The following is a 25,832-nucleotide window of genomic DNA, read 5'->3' on the forward strand; positions in this document are numbered from 1 at the left end:
GTTCTTGTGGGGAGGGGAAGGCGACTGATATAAGAAGTTAGGCAGCGTAAATATCTTATCTTTATTTAAAAAGCGGGGGTTTGGGGGCTCCGCCTGGGATCGGGGGCAAGTGAGACAAGAGCCACAGTCCAAACCTCCAAAGCCACTGACACCCCCGATCAACGTTCAGTCCAGGGCAGCAGCCGGCCGAGGAATCGCATTAGGAAAGGGGCTGCAGCTGTGGATCAGCTGCTACCGCCGCCGCCGCCGCCGCCGCTACGAGGCAGGGGAGGAGTTTAAAGGGGATCAGGAAGCAACGGAGTGTCTAACACCTCTCCCCTGCTATGGCTGGCTAAAGAAAAATCATCATAACCATAACAAGAAGGAGGGGGGGAGGCGGGGAGAAGGCAGAGGGAGTGAGCCAGCCGAGCAAGCGAGGGGGTGGTGGGGGATCAGCAGCAGCAGCATGAGAAGGCGAGCTGATCTGGGGGGCAACATGAGGTCAGTGGTGGGCTTCTTGTCCCAGAGGGGCTTGCAGGGAGACCCTCTGCTCACCCAGGACTTTCAGAGGAGACGCCTGCGAGGCTGTAGAAACCTCTACAAGAAGGATCTCCTGGGCCACTTCGGCTGTGTCAATGCCATTGAATTCTCCAACAATGGAGGCCAGTGGCTGGTCTCAGGTAATGCAACCCCTCCCCCCTCCCTCCCCAATTTTTATTTTCTTCTTCTCTTCTCTCCCCCACCCCCCACCCCGCCCGCATCCCCGAGCCCGCATCGGAAGGCGACCATAGCGGCGTTGAGAGGCGTATTCTCCCTCCTATACACACAAACACCCCCGATGTTTCCCAAATAGAGATCTAAAATGGTTGACAGGTTTTTTGGGGGGGTTGTTTTTGTTCCCCACCCCAAGTCATGTTTATGGTGGCGGTCTGGTTTGTGGGAGTGGAAGTTTCGTCTTCCCAATCAGAAAGTGTCGGCTACTCTGCGAGGCTTGATAGGTTTTTTTTTAAAGAGAGAGATAAAAGCCGATGTATATTAATAACTGGCTGCCTAGTCCTCCTAGTGTCGGGGGTGATTGGGAACAAAATGGATAAAGACCCGAAGGAATCCCAGGGGCAAATGACAAAAGTAAATAACGAGAGACGCAACATATCCCAAATGGAGACCGGGGTCGGTTTTTGTGGCCGGATCCGGAAGGATCCGTTGTTTCCCCCCCTCCACTTAATGGGGCGTGTGTGGTTTTGAAGGCAGCTGGCTAATTCAGGGAGGGGGCAGCACTGCGGGGGGGCACTTGTTTATTTTAAAACTGCGGGGTGATTTTATTTTGCGCAGCGCCTTTCTTGAAAGAGGTAGTGCACTCGTTTCGTATTCCCCCCCCCCGGTTATAATTTAACTGGGGAAGAGTGTGTTGGGGGGGGGCTTCCTTATGGGGAAGGGGATCTGCTGTCAGGTGTCGAGGAGCCTCGGAGTTGACGCGAGAGCTGCGCCCGGTGTGTGAGGGGGGCGTAGGGAGGCGCCCCTTCAGGACGGGGCCCAGGGAATAATAACCCCTTCGGCCTGCCGCCCCCTATCTGCGCCTGGCATCAGGGGCAGACCCCCGGGAGGTGGGCCAGATCCGTCTCCTTCTCCCGCCTGCCCCGCTATAGCCGCCGCTCCTCGCTCTGAGAGGAAATGGCTAACTCCAGGCCGGGGCTTGAGTGGGAGCTGCAGGCCTCGCTCTCCTTGAGCTCCTCATAGCGACAGGCCTGGGAATCGATGCAGGGAGGGGAGGGCGACACGCGAGTGGCACATCGCAGCCCTTGCGAAGTGTCTCTCCCGTGTGTGTGTTTCGGAGTCGGGGTTTCCCTCTCTGGCAGCCGTGGCTGGGGGTGTCTTGACAGGTGGCCAAAGGGAGGCAGCCCTCGCCTGCACCTCCCTCTCCTCGAGGAGGAAACGTAGGCCACGGATAGGAGAGTCATGATGCACAAGGATGCTTAATCCGGAATAACTACCACCAAATGGTTCTCTACACCATTTATAATCTCACACTTGGCGGCTTCATCCACTCGAGTGCCTTCTCTCTTTAACCTATCCCGGCTTGGAAAGTGGCCCAGTGGCTGAAGCCTGTTTAATGGGTAACTAATAATCAATGTTAAAGGAGCCCTTTCCCTCTTTTTCCACTCTGAAGGCTTGTTGCATCTGCAGTCTGAAAGCAATTCTGACACAGCAAACCCTTTATTCAAAAGGAAGAAAGGGAAACTGAGGCAAAGGGGGACCTTGCTCTTTCTACTGCCTTTAATTTGAGATAAGCACAAATAAGGGTTTTGGCATTTTACTTTTAAATTCTATAATCATTTTGGAGGGACAAGAAGCCTCTCTGGCTAGAAGTGCCTTATATAAGCTTTGGCCTCATCTGGATGGGCATAGCCTGGCATCAGTAGCCTATGCTCCTGTAATCTCTAGGTTACATTACTCTTTTTATAAATTGAGCTGCCTTTGCAGGTTGTTTGGAAACTGCAGCTTTTGCAGAACGTTAACCAGTGATCTGGACATAAAACACCAGATCTGGCCTAGCTGCGTTGGCTCCAAGTTTGTTTCCAAGCCCAGTTCAAAGGACTGGTTTTAACCTATAAAGCCTTACACAGCTCAGAACCCCAACAGCTTGCAGATGGCCTCTTCCTATATGAGCTTCCCCAGATCCTAAGATCATCATCGGAGGCTCTTTGTATGGAGGACGGCAGCAAGAGCATGGGTGTTTTCAGGGATGCCCCCACCCATTTGTGAACTGCTCTCCTCGGGAAGGCTTGCCTGGCACTAATATTTTTTTGGACCAGGTACTTGAATGCTAACATAATTATAGCTCCTGCGGGCATTCTGCCTGAGTATTTTTAGGGAGTGTGCTTATGTAGTGGGTAGGGGAGGAGTATTCATCTATTATAATGAGTGGATAATCTATTTTAGTGTATGACTGCTGATTTTGAATGTTGTATTTGTATATATTATCAATTGCTTTGAGATCCTGAATAGTGGCATAATAAAGGAAATATAGGAAGCTGCCTTACAGTGAGTCGGACCATTGGTCCATATTGCTCAGAGCCATCAACGCTGAATGGTAGCAGTTTTCCTGGGTTTCCAGCAAAAGTCTTTTCCAGCCCTGCCTGGAGAATCCAGAAATTTAAGCTGGGACGTTCTACATGCAAAGTGTGTTCTGTACTATGGAGCTGTGGCCCTTTTCCTAAATATATTTCAATGCACTCATAACATGCTGTGATAGGGTCACTGATTCCACTTCTCAGATATGAAATGGAAACTAGCACAAATTATTTGCCTGAGGCTGTCTACTGAGTCCATAGCTTAGCCCTTTATAGTCCTCTGCTTGGAAGGTAATCTCTCTCAATATCAAAGGGTATTTCTGCTATTACTGTTCTAGCAATAATTATGTTCCATTTGATTTAACTGGGCTTTAAGGTGAACAGATTAAAAAAAATAGCTAATTTTCATTTTGTCTCACTTTCAAGTGACTTAAATTTGCATATGGTAAAAGACACAGTGTGGGTGCTAGGAAGGAACAGTTTTTGTGAAGCGTGAGAGGTTTTAAAGTGGAAAAACACAAAACTCATTGTTTTGAGGAAAATGACATCTTTATTGCTTTACTACATCTCAGGGTATTCCATATTCTACTAACATGCCAGAGCTAAAGTGCTTTCAGAAATAAACAAGTTCAAGGCCCATCATTATTGTGGAAGCTCCAAGTTTAGAAGACATGTTAATAGAGATTTCAAGTGAGCCCTCACTACTTCAGATGTGTGATCTATATTTAAAGAAACAGCAGTTTCATGCTGGAAGTTGTCTACATCCCCGCCCCGCCCCCACTAAAAAAAAACCAGCCTTGGTGTGTGGATGAAAGCTGCTGTTTGATGTGCAATATGATTAACCCTTTAGAATCTTGTTTTTAGTCCCTGATTATTGGTTCACCAACTTTTAAACACAAGCTAATATACCAATAAGAGGCAATAATCCTAAACTACTCTTGGTCTATTTTCAGTATTATTCAAAGTCCGCTTTGTTGTGATTAACTAAGTAATACATAGTAATCATATTTAGGTAATTGCAGGTTCCATCAGCTGCAGCTCCCAAAACTGGGGTGGATGGAGTACTATGCAGTATGTGAATGAAGAGGGTTAATAGATTGTGGGATTATGATTTTTCAGGACAGGAGAGTGCATAAAACTAGCCTTGGTTGCAAACCCTTTCCCCTCTCTATAGCAGAAATAAGACTATTTAATATTTAATATTTTAATAATTTATTTCTCAATGATTTATCAGTATCGATATTAAAACATACTAGCAGCATACACTTTTGAGCATATTTGAATGTTACATACAGAACTGTAACAAATACTGGGTTTTGGCTTCAAACATTCACTTGTTCTAGAAGTGTCTCCAAAAAATGTGGACTTGTAAGGTTTTTGAAACTTAAGCACTATAGCAGCGAAGGAAAGAATGAGCTCTCCATTGAAAAGAGTATGGCTGCAGTTTGGATGATTAGGTTGAAATATATAGGAAAACACACATCTTATTTAGAGACCAGATGCACAAGATTATGGTACTTGGAATATTTGTTGCATAGAAGAGGACTGTTGGCAGGTATAGCCTTTTCCCCCTGTACAAATATGACAGGATGTTTCACTTGCAGACACTCTCTGAACTGCCCAGCTAGTAAATGTATTGGACCCTTGTCCTCCTCCACAGTTGTCGGACCATGAGGCAACTCACTTGAAATCCCCATCCTGGTTCTCGCATATCTAGTACAAAGCCTTTAACTTCAGATGTTTCTGTAGCCTTGCTCCATCTCCTGCCTTAGTTCAGGTGATATCCCTGCACCTGACCCTCGTTATTCAACTCTTACCAATTGTCTAAAAACCTCCAGTTTGCCCTCTCCAATCATTGCACTCATTCTCTCCTGCTGCCCACCCATGGATGTTTGGGGGGGGGTGTTCTGTCCCTCCTGGCATACCGCTTTGTCCTTCTTAAATACCTCCTCAAAGCCTACTTTTTCCTGGCCTGTATCTTTAGTTACCTTTGGTTCCCCAGCTGCCATCTTGCTCTCCTTTGGTAACTTTGTTTTTCCTTGATGTTTAATGTCTGTTGACTGCTGCTGTTCTACTACATTTGAATCCACCTTTCTTCTAAGGAGTTCAGAGTGGTGAGCATGCAGAGGTGTATCTAGGGGTTGATGAAACTGGCCCCTGCCAGGAGCGCAGAGCAGGGTGCAAAAATCACCTATTGGGCTATGGAGTGTATGATGTATATGTGTTTGGTGACGCAATGCCACTGTTGCAGTGAGATCAAACACAGGCTTTCTCTGCAGTAAAGTGATTTTTTTTTGGGGGGGGGGTTGCCAGTACAGCTTCTGCCAGCATAGTTTTCCTTCTTTCCATTTTATCTTCCTTAACTGGCCTGTGAGGTAGGTTGGCCTGGGTGTATTTGACTGCCCCAATAAGTTTCATGGCCAAGTAGGGATTTGAACTTAAGTCTGCTCCATCCTAGTCACGCATGAGCCATTATTCCACATGGTGTCTCTCTTTTGTCTACTTGACAGAAAAGTTGCTCACTTCCTAAACTTGTTACTAGGCTCTTTTAAAGTGAATAGATTTCCTTTATCCTGAATGAAATAAAAGGGTTAGACTACTTCTAGGGCTTGATTCAATGCATCCTTAAAAGCACACCTTAGAATATTTACCTTAAAGTAATATTCTGGTTATAACTCTCCCATCTGTGAAACATGAGCAGGTTTCAAATATGACAACCATTGGTAAATTTGCAGCAGTCTATATTATTTAGAAATGAAAAGGAGATGGTACTAATATTCAAAAGTGAATTTTATTTATTTGGAGCTATTAATTTTATTAGAGTGTAAATCAGTTAGTTCTTTACTTGATATAGACAAATTCTTAATGAAAAGTGTAGCAACGTATTTTAATGAACAGAATGTGCTTAGGCTTCTCATGTTAACTGTTATCTTTTTACTTGTCTTTTCTATTCCAATCTTTACCTTCTTAATTGAACCCAGAATTCTTCTGCTAGAATTATCTGCAGCTGGTTTGACCACATCAAACAGTTGTTGTTTTCTCTTTCCACCCCAGCAACATCTTTCTTCAAAACACTTATCTTGCTCTCTTGATTTCCCCACCCTTCCCATTCTCTCTCTCTCTCAAATTTGGACTATCTCCAGGTTCTACTATTCTTAACTCATTCTCCTATCTGCCTTTTGTAGATCAATCCACAAAAGTCCTGAGTTCTTCCTGAGAAATTCGGCACAATATTGATCTTGAAAGATGTACAAATAGCCTCATATCTGAACTGTTTTTCTGTGTGAAAAATTATCACTCCTTTCCTAGAGCAGCTCCCTTTCACAGAAGGAATGACAGCCCAATTCCATATGAAGAATATAAGAATTATAAGTGGGGCCCTACAATGAAATGTTGCAGCATGGGCTGCTTCTGTTCAGAGGTCCAGCCACTCCACTCCACTCCATTCTGTTCCCCCTCACCCCTTGTCCAGCCCCCTCGGCAACAGGAAGTCAGCATTTTGTGTCCACTGAGCATTCTGAATCCTAACTGGGATGTGTTTGGGATTTTTGGGGGGTGGGGTGGGAGGTAGAGCGGACAAACTAATGCTCAATCCTATCTACCTAAAAATCTTGAAATCTCCCTTGATTTCTATGTGCAATGTTAACATCTTTCCTGAGGAATATATTTCCAGTGCATTTCATACAGGTGAGCCAGAGGAGGTTACCTCAGTGGGTGCAGAGAGTAGTGAATGCCTCAGTACAGGTGCAGGAGGTACCACCCTTAGATAGGCATTGGGGTGCCACCTTAAGAGGACCTCCTTGGACCCAGAAGTGTTAAGCAACCATCACCCAGTTGTTAGTTGTCCCTTGTTAGGCAAGGTGCTCAGGATCATCATGGCAGTTCAGCTATAAGCGTGCTTGGAAGAAGTAGATTATATCAGGGGTTGGCAAACTAAGGTCTGTGGGCCAGATCAGGCCCAATTGCCTTCAGGATCTGGCCTGCAGACTGTTCGTGGATCTGCGTGAGGATTCTGTTCGTTTGGGCTGTGCCATTTCCCCCCCCCCTCACACACACCGCTGTGCCGCCTCCTCCCTCCTTCCTCCTGGCTTCTCCCCGCCCTGCCTAGAGGAGGAAGGGGGCTGGGCTGGCTGAGCGCCATTTTAAGCAGCTCCTCTCTGGAGCCAGCCCTTTCACGCCACTCATCTTCCCTCCGCCACTGATGCCCTGGTGCTCCTGTGGGCCAGAGAGCGGAGCGGATGAGCTCCCTCTGTCTACCCACAAGAAGCAGCAGCAGCGGTGGTGGACCCCTGGGAAGGTAAGCGCAGCGGGTGGGGGTGGGGAGGACGACTACTTGCTCCCCTCACCTCTTCTTCCAGCTCCCCCTTCCCCGGTACCGCTTCTCCAGCCCATCACAAGGTCTGAGGGACAGTGGACTGGCCTGCGGCTAAAAATGTTTGCTGACCCCTGGATTATATGGACCATTTTCAGTCTGTCCAGGCTCTGGTAAGGCACCCGAATGGCCTTGGTCACCAGTCTCTCTGCCTCTCTCAAATTCTTCAACACAGCTATTCCTTGAAGAACAGTGCACCAAGGTCACACCCATGACTTCTGTCCAGCAGTCATACGTGTAACTTACAGTTCAGTACATTGTCCTCTGTACAGTAGGACACATGGCCAACCTAGAATCATAGAATTTTAGAGTTGGAAGGGATCCTAAGGGTTCTCTAACCCAAGCCCCTGCTAGGCAGGAATCACAAGTAAAGAATCCCTGACAGATGGTAATCTAATCTCTCTGAAAACCTCCAATAAAGGAGAGTCCCTTGAGGAAACATCTGAAGGCAGCCCTATATAGGGAAGCTTATTAATGTTTTACTATGTTTTTATATATGCTGGAAGCCACCCAGAGTAGCTGGGGCAACCTCAAGGGCATTCCACAGGGTGGGCACCACTGCTGGGAAGGTCCTCCGCCTGGTTCCCTGTAGCTTCACTTCTCACAGTGTGGGAACCGCCAGAAGGCCCTTGGTGCTGGATCTTAGTGTCTGGGCTGAACGATGGGGGTGACTTGGCTTCTAGACCCTTTGTCATCTTTGTCGATATCCTTCTTAAACTGTGGTGCCCAGAGCTGGACACAGTACTCCAGGTGGGGTCTGACCAAGGCAGAATAGAGTGGTACTATTACTTCACTTGTGCAAGTAGATAGACTTGTGGCAAACAGTTGTTGATACACTAGGGCTATAACTATGTCCAAAAGCTGAAATAGACCTGTAGTGCTCACTTCCAAACACTCCATCTTTGGGGACATCTTTGGAAGCACTGTTAGGAGTTACAATTATGCCTGTAAATAGATGAGATGTGTTCACAAGTATATCCTTGGACTTGCTGCTTGGATTTATTATTCTGGCAAGCTATGTAAACACATCCAAGTATATTCAGTTCATAACAAGTCTACTTAAAAGGGCAAGATTGGAGATTAAGTACAAGCCCAGTAGTAAAACCTTAATTTTCTCAAGTCTCCTCAAATTGTAGCCTGAGGTTGTCAGAGGATTTTGTAGGCTTTTGTTTCTTCCATTGAGCACATTGCAGATATCCATGATTTAATTGTTTTGGGAGCTAATTTACCTTAAAAACTTTTCACTTAATCATGGCGCATGTTTGAAAAGTGTTTCCTAGTATGATGTGGTTAGACCTGGAAGGGGGAAGCTGGAGTTCAAGTCCCTACATGACCATGAAGCTCAGTGGGTGACTTTAGCCAGTTACACTCTGCATCACAGGGCTGTTGTGGACAAAGACTTGGAGAGGGGAACCATATATGTTAATAGTGAGCTCCTTGGAGGAAGGGAAGGATATAAATGCAATAAATACAATATGTGGTAATGTTGACTCTTGTCTCTAATCACAGATGATGCAATTGTAGTATATGATAGCTTCTTTCTGGAAAAACATTGAGCAACAGTTAAGAGATTTTGCTTATAATGGGGCTGTTCGTAGTCCCACAGCAATAGAGGCTCCGTAATTTGGACTTCATGTTGTAAATGCTGGTTCCAGCAGAAGTTGTGCAGGTGCTTATAGTGCTGTTTTTCTCCACTCTCCCACATAGGTGGAGATGACCGCCGAGTTCTACTGTGGCATATGGAACAAGCCATCCACTCCAGAGTCAAGCCTGTTCAGCTGAAAGGGGAACACCATTCGAACATCTTCTGCCTAGCTTTTAATAGTGGCAACACCAGAGTATTTTCTGGAGGTAAGGAAGAAAAGCTTCAAGGGGAACATCTTCAATGGAAAATTAGGGTTTCAGGACCTTTCTGTGAATTTATTTTCTTTGCAGTATACTTTTGGTCTTTCACTTGTGTAGGCTTGGCATCCCAACAACAATCCCTGCAGAGAGAATGCTGCCTTTTCTGAGCATAATATTATGGTTCGGGGAGAATGGTGTTCCTCCTCCCAGGTAGCCTGTGAGAGTCTCAGAGACTCTGCTGGATGCTGCCTGTGACTTGGAGTATAATATGCTGCCTGCCTCAGATAACATATAACCACCATATTTTAAAGGAGGAGAACATCAGCAGGACATTTCTCCACCCACCATCCACCCCTGGTGCAGTTCTCCATAACAGGTTGGCACTGAAGAGTGCATGAACAAATGGGATGGAGGATGAAGGATGAAGGATGAAGAACAAGTTCTTCTGCTCAGCAAGATTGTCCTATCCTCTAAATCCATTCTGTGTGGATGGGCTATATCACATTCTTAATATGCAAGAGGGGATGTGGTAAGGAAAGGCAACTAGCGTATGCTTGGGCTGGATAAAAAAAATATATCATGTGACTTCAGCTAGGCTGGGATAGCTTAACCTGTTTGGGGCTGAAATGACCCATGATCATCAATCCTTTAGGAGCTGCTGCATGTCAGAGTGGGTATTCCCAGAGTGTCAAACTGGGTGCGAGAAGAACTGTGGTAGGGGGCTTGGAAGGTCACACAGAAGGTTTTGATGCTGGGGATCTGCAGGAGCTGTCAGTAATGTTTTAAAAACGATAAAAAGTTGTTTAAAAAAAATAAGGAGTAGTCTTGGGGGCCGTCACAAAAACCTTGGTGGTGGGACTGGATATGGCTGGCATGCCATAGGCTAGTCAGCCTTTAGTTAGGCTGTTGATTCAGAGACAGGCAACACCAATGTTGAGCAGCAAACAGGAGTCCTGATCCTGTGTTTTCCTCTAGCATGTAATGTGATGGCATTGGCAGGACCAGGAGGGTAAGTAGGCTGGGGGAATGCTTGAGCTTCTTATTTCCCAGCCACTTTCCCCCACGCAGTGGGAACTAGCACCTAACCCTGGAACCAGGCAGAGGGTGATATTGCAGAGGTCAGAAGAATGAGCACTTGGGTGGAGGCCGCACTGGGGTGGAGGGTGCTGCCACTATGATTTAGAATGGAGTGCAAGAGGTGGGGAAGCGCTGACGTTTCAGGGCGCCACTGAAATTTGAGACCTCCCCAGGTCTACCACTGCGAGCAAGCACTTCCTCCCTGCACTTCTTCTCCTAGACAAATGTCTTCTCATTTCTGCTACTGGGTATGTCCAAGTCAAACAAGCAGGGAATTGGGAGGAATTTTACCCTGGACACCTTGTCCTGCCATGAGAAAAAAGTAGCAGGCTCATCTCTTTTGCTTCATCTTTTTTTATTCCAAAATGAAAACTGCAAGCACATTATTTCTCAATTTTCATTACTAATATGCTATAAAATTCTGTTTCTTCATCTAGGTAATGATGAACAAGTGTTGCTCCATGACGTTGACAGGTAAATGCGTTTCCCGCAATGCCTGAACACTCTTGGGGTGTGTGTGTGTGTGTGTGTGTGTGTGTGTGTGTTTCCTAAATGCTAACCAGTTGTTGTATGACATTTTCACTAATACAGGGGTTGCCAACATTGTGACCTCCAGATGTTGCTGGAGTCCATTTCCCGCCATCACTAACCATTGGCCATGCTTGCTGAGGCTAATGAGAGTTGGCAGTTGAGCTGCATCTGGAGGGCACAATGTTGGCTAATTCTGACCATGTTGGCTGAAAGCCTATGCGAACACCCATTCTTGTTTGTCTTCTATTTACTGCTTTCTCCTCCTGATATTTTATCTTCCTCCTCTTGTCTTTCCCCTTGATATGGTTACTAGATAACATACTATGGAAAAACTGCATCAGAGCCATTAGGCTTGTTTGTTAAGTTATACAGCAGAATCTTAACCACGTCTACTCAGAAGTAAGTCCTGTTGAATTCAATGGGGCTTATTTCCAGGTAAGGGTTTAGAGCTGCAGCCTTCCCAAATAATGTAAAATAGCCAAAGACCCTGATCTGGAGAGATCCTAATGTATGTGCTTTCTTTCTTTCCTTTTTTATATTTAACCCTCCCTACCCTGGGGGCAGATTCACAAGCAGTTTTTAAAACATCTGAGTTTAAAGAACTAGTGATTTTTATGGATGGTGTGGGGAAATAAGTTCTGCCAGGTGTATAGGACCAAAAATATTCACTTTGCATACCAGCCCCCATGTGTGTTGATATTTCCTGCTAACTTAAAGCCCAATTCTATGCACAATAGGTTGCGCTTATTTCAATGGGGCTTACTTCCAAGTAAGTGTGCATACAATTGCAGGGGTAGGCTACAATCCTTCCCTCATTTACCTGGGATAATGTTAGTGGACATGTATAGGATTGCACTGTTCAATCTCCAAATCTCTACTGTTAAATTTTCTACCTACTGCTACTCATATACAGGATAATGGACTTTACATATTTTCAAGTAACATTTTTCAGTGCTACTTGGCAGACTGTCCTGCCTAGCCTTAAATGAGAAAGACGAAAAACAGATGTCTGTGTCTTTTTCAGCGGTGAAACCTTGGATGTATTTGCCCATGAAGATGCAGTGTATGGGCTCTCTGTGAGTCCCGTGAATGATAACGTTTTTGCAAGCTCATCTGATGACGGCAGAGTTCTCATTTGGGATATCAGAGAGTCTTCGCAGGGAGGTGAGGGCTATGTCTGAGTGTGAATGGTGGTGAGCTCTCTCATTGGAGGGAATTCGTCCTGAGATGTGAAAGTCCAGAAAAAAACAGGGAGAGGGAGAAAGACTACCTTTCTAGTCTCTCTCCCCACTTTTCTGAGGACATTGTTCAAACTTTCCAACAGAAAAAAATGAACATTTTGGGAATGTTGGGGGGACTATTTTGAAATGTTTTCTTTTTTATAAATAATGAAATGCTTTACTGTAATCTATTATATAATCATAGTATCCACAATCCATGTTACTTTAAAAGTGTCATTGTATTCCTGCTAATAATTTCAGCTGTTTACAATGGTCTCTCAAATACGTTAGAAGGTTATTCCAGTCTTTTAAGAATACTTGGTCTTCCTGATTTCTCATCTTTCCCATCAGTCTAGCTATTTCTGCATATTCCATCAGCTTGGCCTGCCACTCTTCTCTGGTCGGTACTTCTTCTTTCCATCTCTGGACAAGAAACATCCTGCTGCTGTCGTTGCATACATAAACAGTCTTTTATTTTCTTTTAGTAGTTAAAATGCCTAACAAAAAAGCCTCTGGTTTTTTTAAAACGAAAGTTACCTTAAACATTTTTTTCAGCTCATTATATATCATTTCCCAGAAAGCTTTTACTACCCCACATGACCACCACATGTGATAAAATGTACCCTCTTTCCTTTTACATTTCCAGCAGACATTTGAACTGGTTCTAAACATTTACGCAGTTTTACTAGGTGCCAAATACCAACAGTACATCATTTTCATATAATTTTCTTTCAGCGAACAGCAGGCTGTAAACTTCAAATCCTCTTTCCATAACTTTTCCCATGAAGAAAACTGTATATTATAACCAAAATCTCTTGCCCAGTATATCACTACTGATTTAACTTCTTCGAGAGTGATCATTCTTATATATGCTGCAGACAGAGACAATGTGCAAATTCAGGATGCATTTCCGCACCTAGGAGGTGTTGTCATCTTCATGAGGGGAACACCTAGAACCTTAGTGGCTTGTGAGTTGCTGCTTGCCACCTTCTGGTGATCTTTGATCTCATTTGGAGATACCTGAAGGAAGAATGAGGCATATGCTGTCCTTTTGGCATGACCCTTCACATCTAGTTGAACTTCCCACCTTGCAGACACCTTGCTACATAACTAAGCCATTTATACTTCTGAGGCTTCAAGCCTATGTGTGCCTACCTGGGAGTAAGTGCCACTATACTTCTGAATAAACATGCATAGGATTGCTCTGTAAATTAAAAAAAATAATACGTTAAATAGTGCAATTTTATATGCAAAGTTAAAATGATGCATTCCATGTTAAAGCAGTAAAAGAAGTGAAGGTTTAATACAAAAGTTAGCATTGCATATATTTAAATCGTCCTGGAATTTACCGTATTCTGTGTTCTTGAAGGGGGAAGGTCCTCTTTCCACCCCTGCCCCATGGCTTTGAGATTTCCAGAAACTTCACATCTCTAGAGTGTGTTAAAGGGTGAAATGGATTGCTTTATCCCTGTTGTGGTGGAGTCTTATTTGATTTTACAAGTATTTCTAGGGCAGCTGACACTAATAAAAACCAATGAAATGAAATGAAACTCCCACAAGAATAAAAGAGCAGGTCCATTTGTACTCTGAGCCAGTATCAGTGGAGATTTAAAAAGCCTGGGAAAATGAAACATCTGTACCTTGGGCCAAAAAGTAATCATCATAATCCTAGGAATATAAGTGCACTGAATTTTGTGTTGGGGGGGGGAAACTAATCTTATTGGATTGGGGAGGGGGAATGAAGGGAGGACTGTTGTTAATTGTAAGATTTTTGAAAACCTGAATAAAATGTTAATGACATGTTAAAGCCTCTCCAGGAAAAGCAAAGGAAGATAATCACAACCAAGAAGCGCCATCTCTGCTAGTTGGGTCACCTAGAGGACGGCTTTCAAAGATTACTTTTATTGTATGGGCTGGTTCATTGGGCATAGGCCCAAGGATGAACTGTGTCTGCCCGGGTTATACCTCTGCTTTTAAGTCTTTTCATGCACTGATTTTCAGAATGATTTGCTGAGCATTTACAATCGCTCCCTGTGCTTTGTAAACTGGAAACTTGCCTATTGATCTGCAGAGGACTCTGTTGAATTTAACTCGCTGGGTTAGGTTTTGGACAGGGGTTGTGTAGAAGCCATGTGTGAATTCTTGAATTTCCTCCTTTAGTTGAAAGTTCAACTAAATAAGATCTTTTCTACGATGTTCTTGGAAGCTGCTATTAGGATACCATACATATGGGTACAAAATGCCTCCAACTGTGAGTGATTTAGGGACTAGTGAAAAGAGAGTAGGGGAGTAGATGGCCCTTGAATATATTTCTGCATAACAGAGTTGCTTTTGTTGTAGAGTAGAAAGGGAGCTGCCTCCTGAGGCAGCTTAGCTTGATCACTGTCTAATAGCTCTTGTTCATTAGGAAGTTTCTCATCCTCCTAACCAAAATCTGCTTCCCTGCAATTTCTACCCATTGGTTCTAATCTTGCCCTTTGGCAAAGCAGAACACAAGTCTGATCCATCTTCCACATGACAGCTCTTAGATATTTGAAGATCTCCATCATAGGTCCCTGTAAACACAGGCAGTGACCATTTTAGATGCGTCTGATGTATGCACATTGTGCCAAACCTGGAAGTGACCTGAAAATGCCACAGAACGGGGCAGGGGTGGAACAGGGTGTTTGCAGGCTTTTTCTATGATGTTTCAAATATACACAATTTCACTTAAACGCGTGGTGCCTTGGAACGTAACCAACACATAAATTGGGAGTTGCCTGTAATATAAAGATGGATCTGTGGATCCTTGAGGTTTGAAGATTTCTGTAGACTAGGTGTGGCTATTCTGTGTCCCTCTGGAGCTTGTTGGACTCCCAACTCCCATCTGTCTCAGCCAGTGAATAAGCTGCAGCGAAGCTTAGAGTCCACATGCTCTCCCAGCTCCTGACTTCCTTCAGCACAAGCATGAGTAGTTCAGAGGTTTCCACCTTCTTTCTTTTTTGCCTAACTACTTTTGCTTAGCTACAACTTGTTGTGTCATCTGAGGTCACATACTATGGTTTGTTAACTATATTTTGCAACATCAGTCACATTGAAAGAAAAGGGGGAGTATTTGAGCTAAAGGCTCCCTCTGGCTCTTTAATAATGCTAAAGCTTTGGGTTACTGTAATGTCTGCTCGTCGGGTATGGGATTTATAACTCAAAGGGGCAATAATTTTATCTGACTCTTGACACCATCCTAAGCATATTTACTTAGAAGTGAGACCAATGATGTTCAATGGATCATATTCCCAGTTGAGTGTAGATAGGATTGCAGCCACAGTGTCTGATAATTCGCAATTTTAAATGTGGGTGTCTTCAGTGGTGAAGGGATTTGTGCAATGAGGAATTTTTTTTGTCATCTGAGTGAGGTCGGTCTGTGATGATTTAGGGAATTAAAATAAACGGGTCAAATAAGGAAGCAATTGTTCATTGAATCCTAGATCTTGACCCATATTTAGAAATGCTAGACATTAAGGATTTTATTACAAACAAGCTTTTGGTAGAATGGCGGGAATGCTGGAAAACTGAATAACAAGGAAAGTGTATGGATTTGGCAAAAATATTTGCAATTCAGAGTTCTCTCAGCAACTTGGACAAGTAATTCCAGCCTTAAGATGTTGATGGGGCAGCTACACTTGCTTGTTGTAGCATATTAAACTCATGAAATAAAACCGTTGAAAAACCTCTACTCTATTGAAATGGTTTGTGTCACATTACTTTTAATGCCATAATCTAGTTTTAATTAGATGGAATGTCAAGAACTTATGAGAAGTTCCCTTGTGGACTACCACAATGTTTTGTGTGCTAGTAAATGCAATGTTTATGGGTTATACTAAAGTAATTTATTTAAAACTCTTTCAATAAGACACAAATCTAAATCAAAACATTTCCCACTCTGCCAGAGTTCCAAGATCTCCCACTTAGTAAAAAATGGTTTCTGTAGTAGATACTACTTCATCAGTACACTAGCACTGTACATTTCTGAGCCACAAATTACCAATTAGTGTGTGGGAATTCTGTTTAATGCTAGGGAAAGATGCATAAAACCTGACTACCTAAACTAAATAAATTCTTGAAAGGGTTGACAAATGTCCCATTAAGAAAAAGTTTAGCCAGCCGTCAGCATTGTGCAAGAGGTCTTGTGCCTTTAAAAGTAAATTGATCTTATCTTGTTTTGTTAACAGAGCCCTTCTGCTTGGCTAATTATCCATCAGCCTTTCACAGTGTGATGTTCAATCCAGTGGAGCCCAGGTTACTCGCCACTGCCAACTCAAAGGAAGGTGTAGGACTCTGGGACATTCGCAAGCCTCAAAGGTAAGACTCTTCTTTCTTATGTGTTGTTTTGTGAAAGTGGGAAGACAGAAAGAATCTCCTTCTGGAACTCAGTTGAACTTGGTGCTTGGTAATGTTGTGGGGAAAATACCCACCCAGCATTAATTGCCAGGATTGATCGATTAGGCAAAGAATGCTGAGTGGGTCTTTCCCCCCACAACAGTAATGTGGAGTAATGAAACTTCTCTAAGTTTGTATTTTTTCTTAGTTTATAAAGCTAAGTAATATTAGCTTCTCTGTTGAAACATTTTAGATAAACTGGATATATGTGTGACCATGATTGAACATAAATCTGTAGCAGCTTTGGTTCAGACAGGAGCAGCAGGTTGATCTGTATTAGGCTTTGAGGCTTTAACTGCATGTGGTATTGCTTTGAGTTCTTAATTCCCTATAGCTCACCAATAGCCCCTATAAATTTTGAACTGCCTGGGCTGTTCATATTTGAAATTTCCATGGACCACATTTTTATGTTGAAAATTACGTTTTACTAGTAGTTCAGTGACTAGTAGTTCTCCACACCTAATGGCAATTTGTTGATGTATCCGTGTGCTCTGTATATGTTTCTCAAATCACTTTGTTTCAGAATGGAAGGAACCTATGGATCATCTAGCAGAATTAACTGTGATAGTCTATCCAGATTTTATTTTGAAAACTGCTAGTGAAGAGGTCATCACTAAGCAGTCTCCCATCCTCATTCTGTATGGGGCTGTCCTTTATTGTCACTGAAATGTCCTATTCAATCCAAGTGTGTTTTTCTTCTGGCTTTGAAATTTGTTCCTCCTTGCCCTATTCTAGAACAAATGAAATTTACTAAATGATCTATTGAACCTGTATTCTTCCACTACATAATGCTGGGTGCTTCCATGCTGGTCATTTTTCTTCTGTAGTTGACATGATTTGCTCACTCAAGTTTCATAGAGAATTTGGATGATATTGCTCCTAAACCGTTCCGACATTGACCTCCCACATAATCTCTTGGCCATTTGTAATCAAATGTTTTGGCTTCCAGCTAGAGTGCTCTACATTCCTTGCATGCAGAGATTGCTATAATGCTGTCATTTCTCCTTTTTTGGAAGAGACTTGGATGATGTGGGCAGCGATGTAGCTAAAGACCGTGGCTTTATCTACATCGCCCTATATCTTCCATTGCCTGCCTGCACCTCCACCACTACCTTGCCAGGAATGTGCCCCTCCCCATCATTGCCTCTTCCTGGCTTGAATCTGCCAATTTTAAAATCTCAGTACAATAGTGCAACAAAAGTTTAATGTGATAACAAGCATGTTAAGTTTTACTGCTAATATTATATAGACATACCAGCTAGGTTCATCCTGCCTGTACTATACAAACTCCCAGGATGTACAGAACGACTTTGTATCTCCCTACTATTCCAGTATCTTAACCCTATTACAGCATCTTAAAAAGCAGAGACATCACCTTGCCAACAAAGGTCCGTATAGTTAAAGCTATGGTTTTCCCAGTAGTGATGTATGGAAGTGAGAGCTGGACCATAAAGAAGGCTGATCGCCAAAGAATTGATGCTTTTGAATTATGGTGCTGGAGGAGACTCTTGAGAGTCCCATGGACTGCAAGAAGATCAAACCTCTCCATTCTGAAGGAAATCAGCCCTGAGTGCTCACTGGAAGGACAGATCCTGAAGCTGAGGCTCCAATACTTTGGCCCACCTCACGAGAAGAGAAGACTCCCTGGAAAAGACCCTGATGTTGGGAAAGATGGAGGGCACAAGGAGAAGGGGAAGACAGAGGATGAGATGGTTGGATATTGTCTTCGAAGCTACCAGCATGAGTCTGACCAAACTGCGGGAGGCAGTGGGAGGCAGGAGTGCCTGGCGTGCTCTGGTCCATGGGGTCACGAAGAGTCGGACACGACTAAACGACAACACTATTCCAGTATGAAAACCCAGATGTCACATTCTCAGTTGCTAGATTTTGCACTGCCATGATGGACATACTGTATTTTTCCATGTGTAAGACGCCCCCATGTATAAGATGACCCCTATTTTTTTAAACCCAAAATCAAGAAATTTAGTTGTTTAGCTTTTTGGGGGGCTGGAGGAGGTCACTTCCACCAATTGCTCACCCACCTGCCCGCCACTGCCAGTTGCTTGCCACAGCCACTGCTGATCGCACACCTCACCGCAGCTGCCAATTGTCTGCCCGCTTGCCGCCACCAACAACCCACCCGCCCACTTGCCGCAGCCACCAATCGCCTGCCCACCTCGCCACAGCCGCAGCCAATTGCCAGCAGGCCTTACTGCAACCACCAATCGCCCCTGCCAACCTCCTGCTTCCTGCTGCCATTAATCGCACATCCCCACTCTGCATTCACTGTCCGTGTATAAGACGACACCCAATTTTTGCCTTTTTATTTTTTTAGCAAAAAGCATTGTCTTGTACACAAAAAAATATGGTACATCAAAGGATTGTTTGTGTCACAAACCAGGCCTAAACTGAAGGCCCATAATGCAAGTCCTGTGCTGCTTCACATTCCTTCCCTTATAGTTGCTTTTAACCGATTGTCTTTTGTCTGTATCAGCTTTAAGTTTATGTGAGTTATAACCACTTTTAACTATTTTCTTTTATCCCTCTCTTCTTTAAGTCTTACGTGTTTTATTTTATTTGCATGTTTGTATTTCATGCTGGTCTGCGACCACATTAAGTTTGTATGTTAAGTACTCTGTCATTTTTACACAAATGGCAAATTGTGTGAAACCACACAGTGGTAACGTTTTGCCTTTCTTTGAAGGTAAAAACAAAAACCTGTGCATTTGTAGTATTGGCAGGAGTTACAGCAGGGGTGAGAAACCTGTAGCCATCCAGATGTTGTTAAACTCTTAACTCCCATCAACCCCAGATAGCATTGCAAGTGATTGTGGGCTATGGGAATTGTAGCCCAAGAGCATAAGGAGGACCAGAGGTTCCCCACCCTTGAATTATAGGATTTGAGATAAAGGAAAAATAGGTTCTGTGGAAAGTGAAAGAGCACTGGCTGTATAAACCCTCGTGTAAAAGCACCTGCTGTCTCCTTCCAGGCGCCAACAAAGGGATCGTGGGAATCATTTATCAAATTTATGTCCCCCTTCCTCTCCAGAGTAGCAAACAGATGCACAATAAAAAAGCAAGAACATTCTAAAAGAGTTAACATGTTCTAAAAACAATTGTGGTTAAAAGCTTCTTCCAACCATGCATGCTATCTTCCAGCCTCTCTCCTCTCAGCCGTGAGCTTCCCTTTCTCCAGTCTTAACTACAAAAATGTTTTTAGGTTGGTCCAAACGTAGTTAATGCTTGTCAGAAATGCTGGGGAGCTGCTGCCAGTCAGCATAGGCAATACTGAGCTCAATGGACCACAGGCCTGACTTGGTGGAAAGCAGCTTCCTGTGTCAACAGTGCACAACTCCTATCCAAACCTGCTGTGCTGTTCTGATATAAAAGAACCTCTCAGAAATGGAATGCATGTAGAGTGTTGGCAAAAGACATGGCATGGGCTGTCCCAGGACTTTTCTAGATTTTTTTAGAAGGTCATTCAAGCAACCTCTGCTCTTGTTTGAGACCACAAGCAAACATTTCTCTTCTGAATAGCGTGGGTGGTTTAAACAAAGCTGTTATGAGGCTTCTCTGCCACGAGGAGGTGCCAACAAATCACAATGTGCGTAAGGCCAATACATGGTAGCATATATAGAACTAAGTGTGGCAATTTATACATTGGTGAATATTATCCATCCAAATCCTAAGGCCACAAAGCATAATCATTCCAGGACTGTTTTCTAGATTTGGACTTCCTAGACTTGTCAATAAAGGTTTATGCCATTGTAAGGTTTAAAAAAAAGGCTATACTTCTGGAATTGTGAGACAGTTTGCTTACTTAAAACAAGGGTGGGGAACCTCAGGCAAGGGAGTTAAATGTGGCCTGTCAGGCCTCTATGCCTAACCCTCAGAATTCTCGCTAGGCCTCACCCCTCACTGCCCCAGGTATTTTGACTAGGCAGCAATGTGTCCTTGAACTCTGATAATGTCTCTTGCTTCTCTGGATGGAGGAAAGGAGTGTGCAAAGAAACTAGCTTGCTGTACAAGATTAAAATTGCTTCACCATGGTCTCCGCCCCCTCTCCCAGCATGTGGCCCTTGGAAGGTTTCTCATGAGGGAATGTCTCCCCTTGGGCTGAGCAAGGTTCCCCACACATGATTTAAAACATCATGTGACATTTTTGCCTGTTTCAGCGGTCTTGCTAATGGCTGGCAATAATCAGTCATCATGTGACTTTTTTTTTTAAGGGGCCTGCTCTTCATGGTTTGCATATCTGGGTACAAGGCTCATGTTGCTTTTAAAAAACCTTGACATTTTTACTTCCACATAAAGCAACGTGGATGGTTCAGTTTTGGTTTGCTAACAAATAGGCACTTGAATATTCTAAGCAAGTTTAGTCCTTCAAGTCGGATCCGCAACAAACGTTTGCCATGTGGAGTGCTCGAGGGCAGGGTTCTAGCTGTGCCTTGGACTGGATACTCCCTTCCTCTCTCCTCACCCCATTTTTCCATTTCTTCCCACAACAGCCAGAAAGGATCCAGTGCCTGCGGAACATGCTTTTAAATATTGTTTTGTGCTTCTTCAAGCCTGCTTGTGGCTGTTTCTTGTGCATTGATGGTACCATGTTAGTTGCATAAGGATAAGCACTGGGAGAATGAATTTGCTATCTGGGATGTGATAGGATAGCTCTGTAAGTCTGCACAGACTTACCTTCCACCTTCAAAGGCAATTTAAAATCCTACCTTGCAATATCCTCTTCTCCCCTAACCTTTTGTATGCTTATCATTCACCTTGATAAACCATTTTGATCAGGCTTAGGCAAACTTGGCCCTCCAGATGTTTTGGGACTGCTATCCCCATGATCCCTAGCTAACAGGACCGGTGGTCAGGGATGGTGGGAATTGTAGTCCCAAAACATCTGGAGGGCCGAGTTTGCCTATGCCTGATTTAAATTAACTTTACTTTTCCTGTTTAACTTTTGGGTCTCTCCCCCCCCCCCGCCGCCCATGCCATTCTTACCGTAAATCATTATTGCACAGTCAAAAAATATCAGATGGGTTAAAATATTAGCTTGGCAGTTGTATTAACTACTGTGTATTCGTCTGTTCTTGTGTGTTGAGTGTTCAAGGCATTGAGTCCTCCTTCTCTTTTAAAGTCTCTCTGCTTCCCCCACCCCCATTATACTGTAAACAGCAGTGCTAGAAACTGTCAACTCTTTCCTGCCCATTCCTCAGCCCTTTCCTCCTCCGCCTCAGTGACTGTAATTTCCTGACACCACTGGCAAGCTTGCAATTCAGTCAGGTGTGTCAGATCAAGATATGCAGATTTCATATTATGAATACAGTTGTGGTCATTTCTTCCTCTCTTTTCTTTTTCTTTTAAAAAATGTCCCAACTTTGTGCTATGCCTTCCTTCTTTGCACTTTGTTCGCAGTAAGTAAGTGGCTGTTTTCAAACCTCAGGAAAACAATCCATCCATAAAACTTGCCAAAGGGAGAAAAGCTTTATTTAGACTATCTTGTCTATTTTTCCTGGAAAGGAAACCATTAGCTGATACAGACAGTAGCTCCCATTTGTCATATCCTCTCTCTTCTCATTTGTCTGTTAGCTACTGGTAACCTTTAAAAAATCTATTCTTGGATTAAGACCCAAAATGTTGCTGTTCCACAGATCCTGCTTCATTTATCATTTTGTATAGGATCTGTGTGGCAAATGACATCACCATGGCCTGTTCACGTATTCTGCTGCAGTGTAGAGGGGAGAAAGTTAAGTGTTTAGAATCATAGAATCATCAAGTTGGAAGGGATCGTGAGGACCATCTAGTCCATCCCCTTGCAATGCAGGAATCTTTTGCCAAATGTCTAGCTCAAACCCTTGACTCTGAGATTAAAAGTTTCAACTGAGAGACCAGCTGAGCTAATCCAGCTGTTCCGTTTCAGTTAACTAAGACATATGGTAATATATTTGCAAGTTTAATAAACAGGAAATACTTTATATGTAGAGGAATTCATAATATAGAATCATAGAATCATAGTGTTGGAAGGGATGACAAGGGTCATCAAGTCCAACCCCTTGCAATATCAACTAGATCAGGGCTTCAGCAAACTTTTTCAGCAGGGGGCTGGTCCACTGTCCCTCAGAACTTGTGTGGGGCCAGACTATATTTTGATATGATGCTAGAGCACCACGAGCCCCAGTGGCTGCTTACCTGTGTCTTGCGAGCGGCAGGCGTTGGTGGCAGCAAGACAATGAGCGGCGCACGAAAGGGCTCCAGAGAGGGGCTGCTTAAAATGGTGGCCGCTTGAATGCTGCTGCCGCTGGCACCAACAAAGCCCAGCCTCCTTCCTCCTCTAGGCAGGGCGGGGAGAAGCCAGGAGGAGGGAGGGAGGAGGCGCTGCTGCCGTATGAGGGAGAGGGAAAGAACGCACGCTCTGCGATCCACGCAGCAATTCCCGGACCGTCCGTGGGCAGGATCCAGAAGGCAATTGGGCCTGATCCGGCCCACTGACCTTAGTTTGCCGACCCATGGACTAGATCATACAGGGCAGGTGTCCATCCAACCTCGGCTTAAAAACCTCCAAGGAAGAAGAGTCCACCACCTCTCAAGGGAGTCTGTTCTCCTGTCAAACAGCTCTTAGAAAGTTCTTCCTGATGTTTATGTGAAGCAACAAGTAAGGCTAAAGGAATTGCTGTGGAATAACCATCTTCTTGTTTATATAAATTGGGATGGGGGACCAAGCTAGGTTTTCAACTTGGTTTAGCTGCTGCATATTATTATTTAGCACCAATCGTATAGCTGGGGCTCCATCCTTGCCCAGAAGATTTAATTTACCATTGTAGCTTGTATACAGTACTGTACGTTCTGTTGAAAACTGTTAGTATTTCCAAGCAAATTGTCATGTGAGAAAGGGGGAAATAGATTGATGATAGGGTTGCTACCAGACCAGGAAAAGAAACAAAGCTTGGCTTGGCTTGGCCTGTCACTAACAGCAGTTTTGATCTGTAGACATTTGTAACAGTATAGAAGAGGCGGAGGACGTTACACTCCAGTATAATTTTTGTGTGAAAGATTGACGAGAGGTTTGAAGGGGCAGGAAGCTGGTGGGAAATGAGAAGGAAGAATCACATTCTTTTGGCTTCTCTGACTGCGAGACTTCCTTTGGATGAACTGAAAACTGTTTTTAATTATGATGACATTCAATAGCTGGGAAAGATTGATTTTCAATAGGTTAATACTTTTAATAATAATAATATCTTTATTGTCACTTTATTTTATTTTATTTATTTTACCACTGTTAATTTAAAATTCTAATCCTGCTGTATGCAAAATCATTTTGTGCTGGCCCCCATGGTACTTCTATCAATGTACAAACCAGCATCTCATATTTTTTTTTAGCAAAAGTAAAGCACTGATTATGATACAGTAAGTGAATGAGCTATGAATGCTTTTGCCACAATAAATTTTGTGGTCCACTGGGAGCCAAACCCTATTTATATTTACTATCTTAATAGTTCCTCTGTGACTTGGATAGACAATTTGTATCCATCTGATGCCATGCATTGAGTATTTTATTCCCAATTCTTTGGAACTCCTTCCTAGATGTGATCAGAAAGGCTCCCTCCCTCTTGAACCTCAGAGACTATTCAATAGGTTATTTAGTTTCCTGTTTTGTGATTAATTTTAAATTGATTTTATCCACTTTACGCCTTTTGTAATTTGTATGTACACCGTTTAGAAATCTGTATATAAATAGCTGAAATATTATTGTTCATTTATTTATTAAAGGCCTCCTGAATTCAACAAGAGATTATTTCCTTGTAAGTGTGCAGGGAATTATAGTTGTAGGCCATGATCCAGTTTAAAGTTGAACCTGCATGTCCGTCTGAAATCATTAGAATGAGTTAGTTGTGGCCAAAGTTTTAGCAAATACTCTTGACTGGATTTGGGACTTGAAATAAACATTGCTACTTGTCTGAGATTTTGCCAAAAATCTAACTGAAATTTTGCTACACATCTAATTCATAAGTTAGTCCTAAGTATAGAGCTTGGGTGGCTTATTGGATACTCAGTAACGTTTCCTTCCTGGAAATTTATTTAGGACATCTGAGTAATATATGGAGAAGTGTGGTTCATGGAACACAGTTACACATCTATAGACATTCTGCCTCCTTTGAACTCCTTCCTGCCTTGTTGTGATAAGGAGGGATGGCTGATAGATGCTTCATGGTAGTTAAATTGCGGCAGCCCATCTGATTCTTTTTGGTTTCTTGTTTCCTAGTTCCCTGCTCCGGTATGGTGGGAATCTATCACTTCAGAGTGCCATGAGTGTGCGGTTTAACAGCAATGGAACACAGCTGCTTGCTCTCAGACGTCGGCTGCCACCAGTCCTTTATGATATCCACTCCCGTCTGCCTGTCTTCCAGTTTGACAACCAAGGATACTTTAATTCTTGTACCATGAAAAGCTGCTGTTTTGCAGGTGATCGCGATCAGGTAAAGAGCCTCAGTTGCCAAGTCTGTGAGCTGAATAAATATTTCACTTGTGGCATTTATATCCCACCTTGCTCTCCAAGGAGCTTAAAGTGGCATATATGGCTCCCTCCCTCCTTGTTTAACCCCCACGACAACCCTGTGAGGTAGGCTGAAAGGGAGTGACCGATGCAAGTTAATCCTGTCAGTTTCACTGCCAGGTGGGGGCTTGAACCCCAGTCTCCCAGGTCCTAGTCCGACAATATAACCTCTACACCATACTGGCTCAGTGGGCACTTCAAGAGCATTGATGGCATGGCATTAAAACACAGGGTCAGTGTGCCTATATTTAAGTTTCCCCCTTGCTTAAAACAAAGAAGGGTGTTAACACTGAGAGACCTGGACAACATACCCACACAACTTAGCCAACCCTGTGGGGTGAAGTAGGCCGAGAGATGGTAGCTGACCCAGGTTGTCCGCTGAGCTCCTCACCTGGGTGGTCATTAGAAATTGTATGTCTCTGGTTGAAATCCACTGTCCACTTCACCCCACTAATGTGACTTTCAGACTAGGCACATTAAAGGGAGGAAATGAAATCCTTTGATACTAAACAAGGTAATGGAACTGTGGTGGCTAAGGCTCTGTTTCCACTCCATCAACGCATCATATGAGTTTATTCCAAAAAAGCCCCACATGGCGAGCGGTTTTAGTGCATGCAGCTGCTTGCAACATGGCTCTGCTGCGTTTCACCATATTACTGTGGTATGCGAGAACTTGGACCGTGCTTCACAGCAAATAGTTGCAAGCAAATGGCACACCATGCAGAGCTGTTACATGGCTATATTTCCATACGAATCGTGCCTTGGCTAAT

General features: G+C 43.6%; 1 protein-coding gene across 2 annotated transcripts in view; it reads left to right on the top strand.

Annotated features, from left to right (window-relative positions):
* The window catches only part of DCAF5 (DDB1 and CUL4 associated factor 5), a 43,459-nt gene continuing 17,627 nt past the window's right edge, over window positions 1–25,832 (top strand). Inside the window, exons 1-6 of one of the 2 annotated variants that reach the window (XM_053385089.1) lie at window positions 1–659; window positions 9,130–9,273; window positions 10,782–10,818; window positions 11,900–12,039; window positions 16,304–16,433; window positions 24,772–24,985. In XM_053385089.1, coding sequence (XP_053241064.1) covers window positions 446–659; window positions 9,130–9,273; window positions 10,782–10,818; window positions 11,900–12,039; window positions 16,304–16,433; window positions 24,772–24,985 — 879 coding nt within the window. In that variant the 5' untranslated portion in view covers window positions 1–445. Of the gene's footprint in view, window positions 660–1,765; window positions 2,094–9,129; window positions 9,274–10,781; window positions 10,819–11,899; window positions 12,040–16,303; window positions 16,434–24,771; window positions 24,986–25,832 lie in introns of those variants that run through there. The other variant, XM_053385096.1, reaches the window with a different exon arrangement.

This window comes from Podarcis raffonei, chromosome 1 (genome assembly GCF_027172205.1).
Source record: "Podarcis raffonei isolate rPodRaf1 chromosome 1, rPodRaf1.pri, whole genome shotgun sequence".
Taxonomy (NCBI): Eukaryota; Metazoa; Chordata; class Lepidosauria; order Squamata; family Lacertidae; genus Podarcis; species Podarcis raffonei.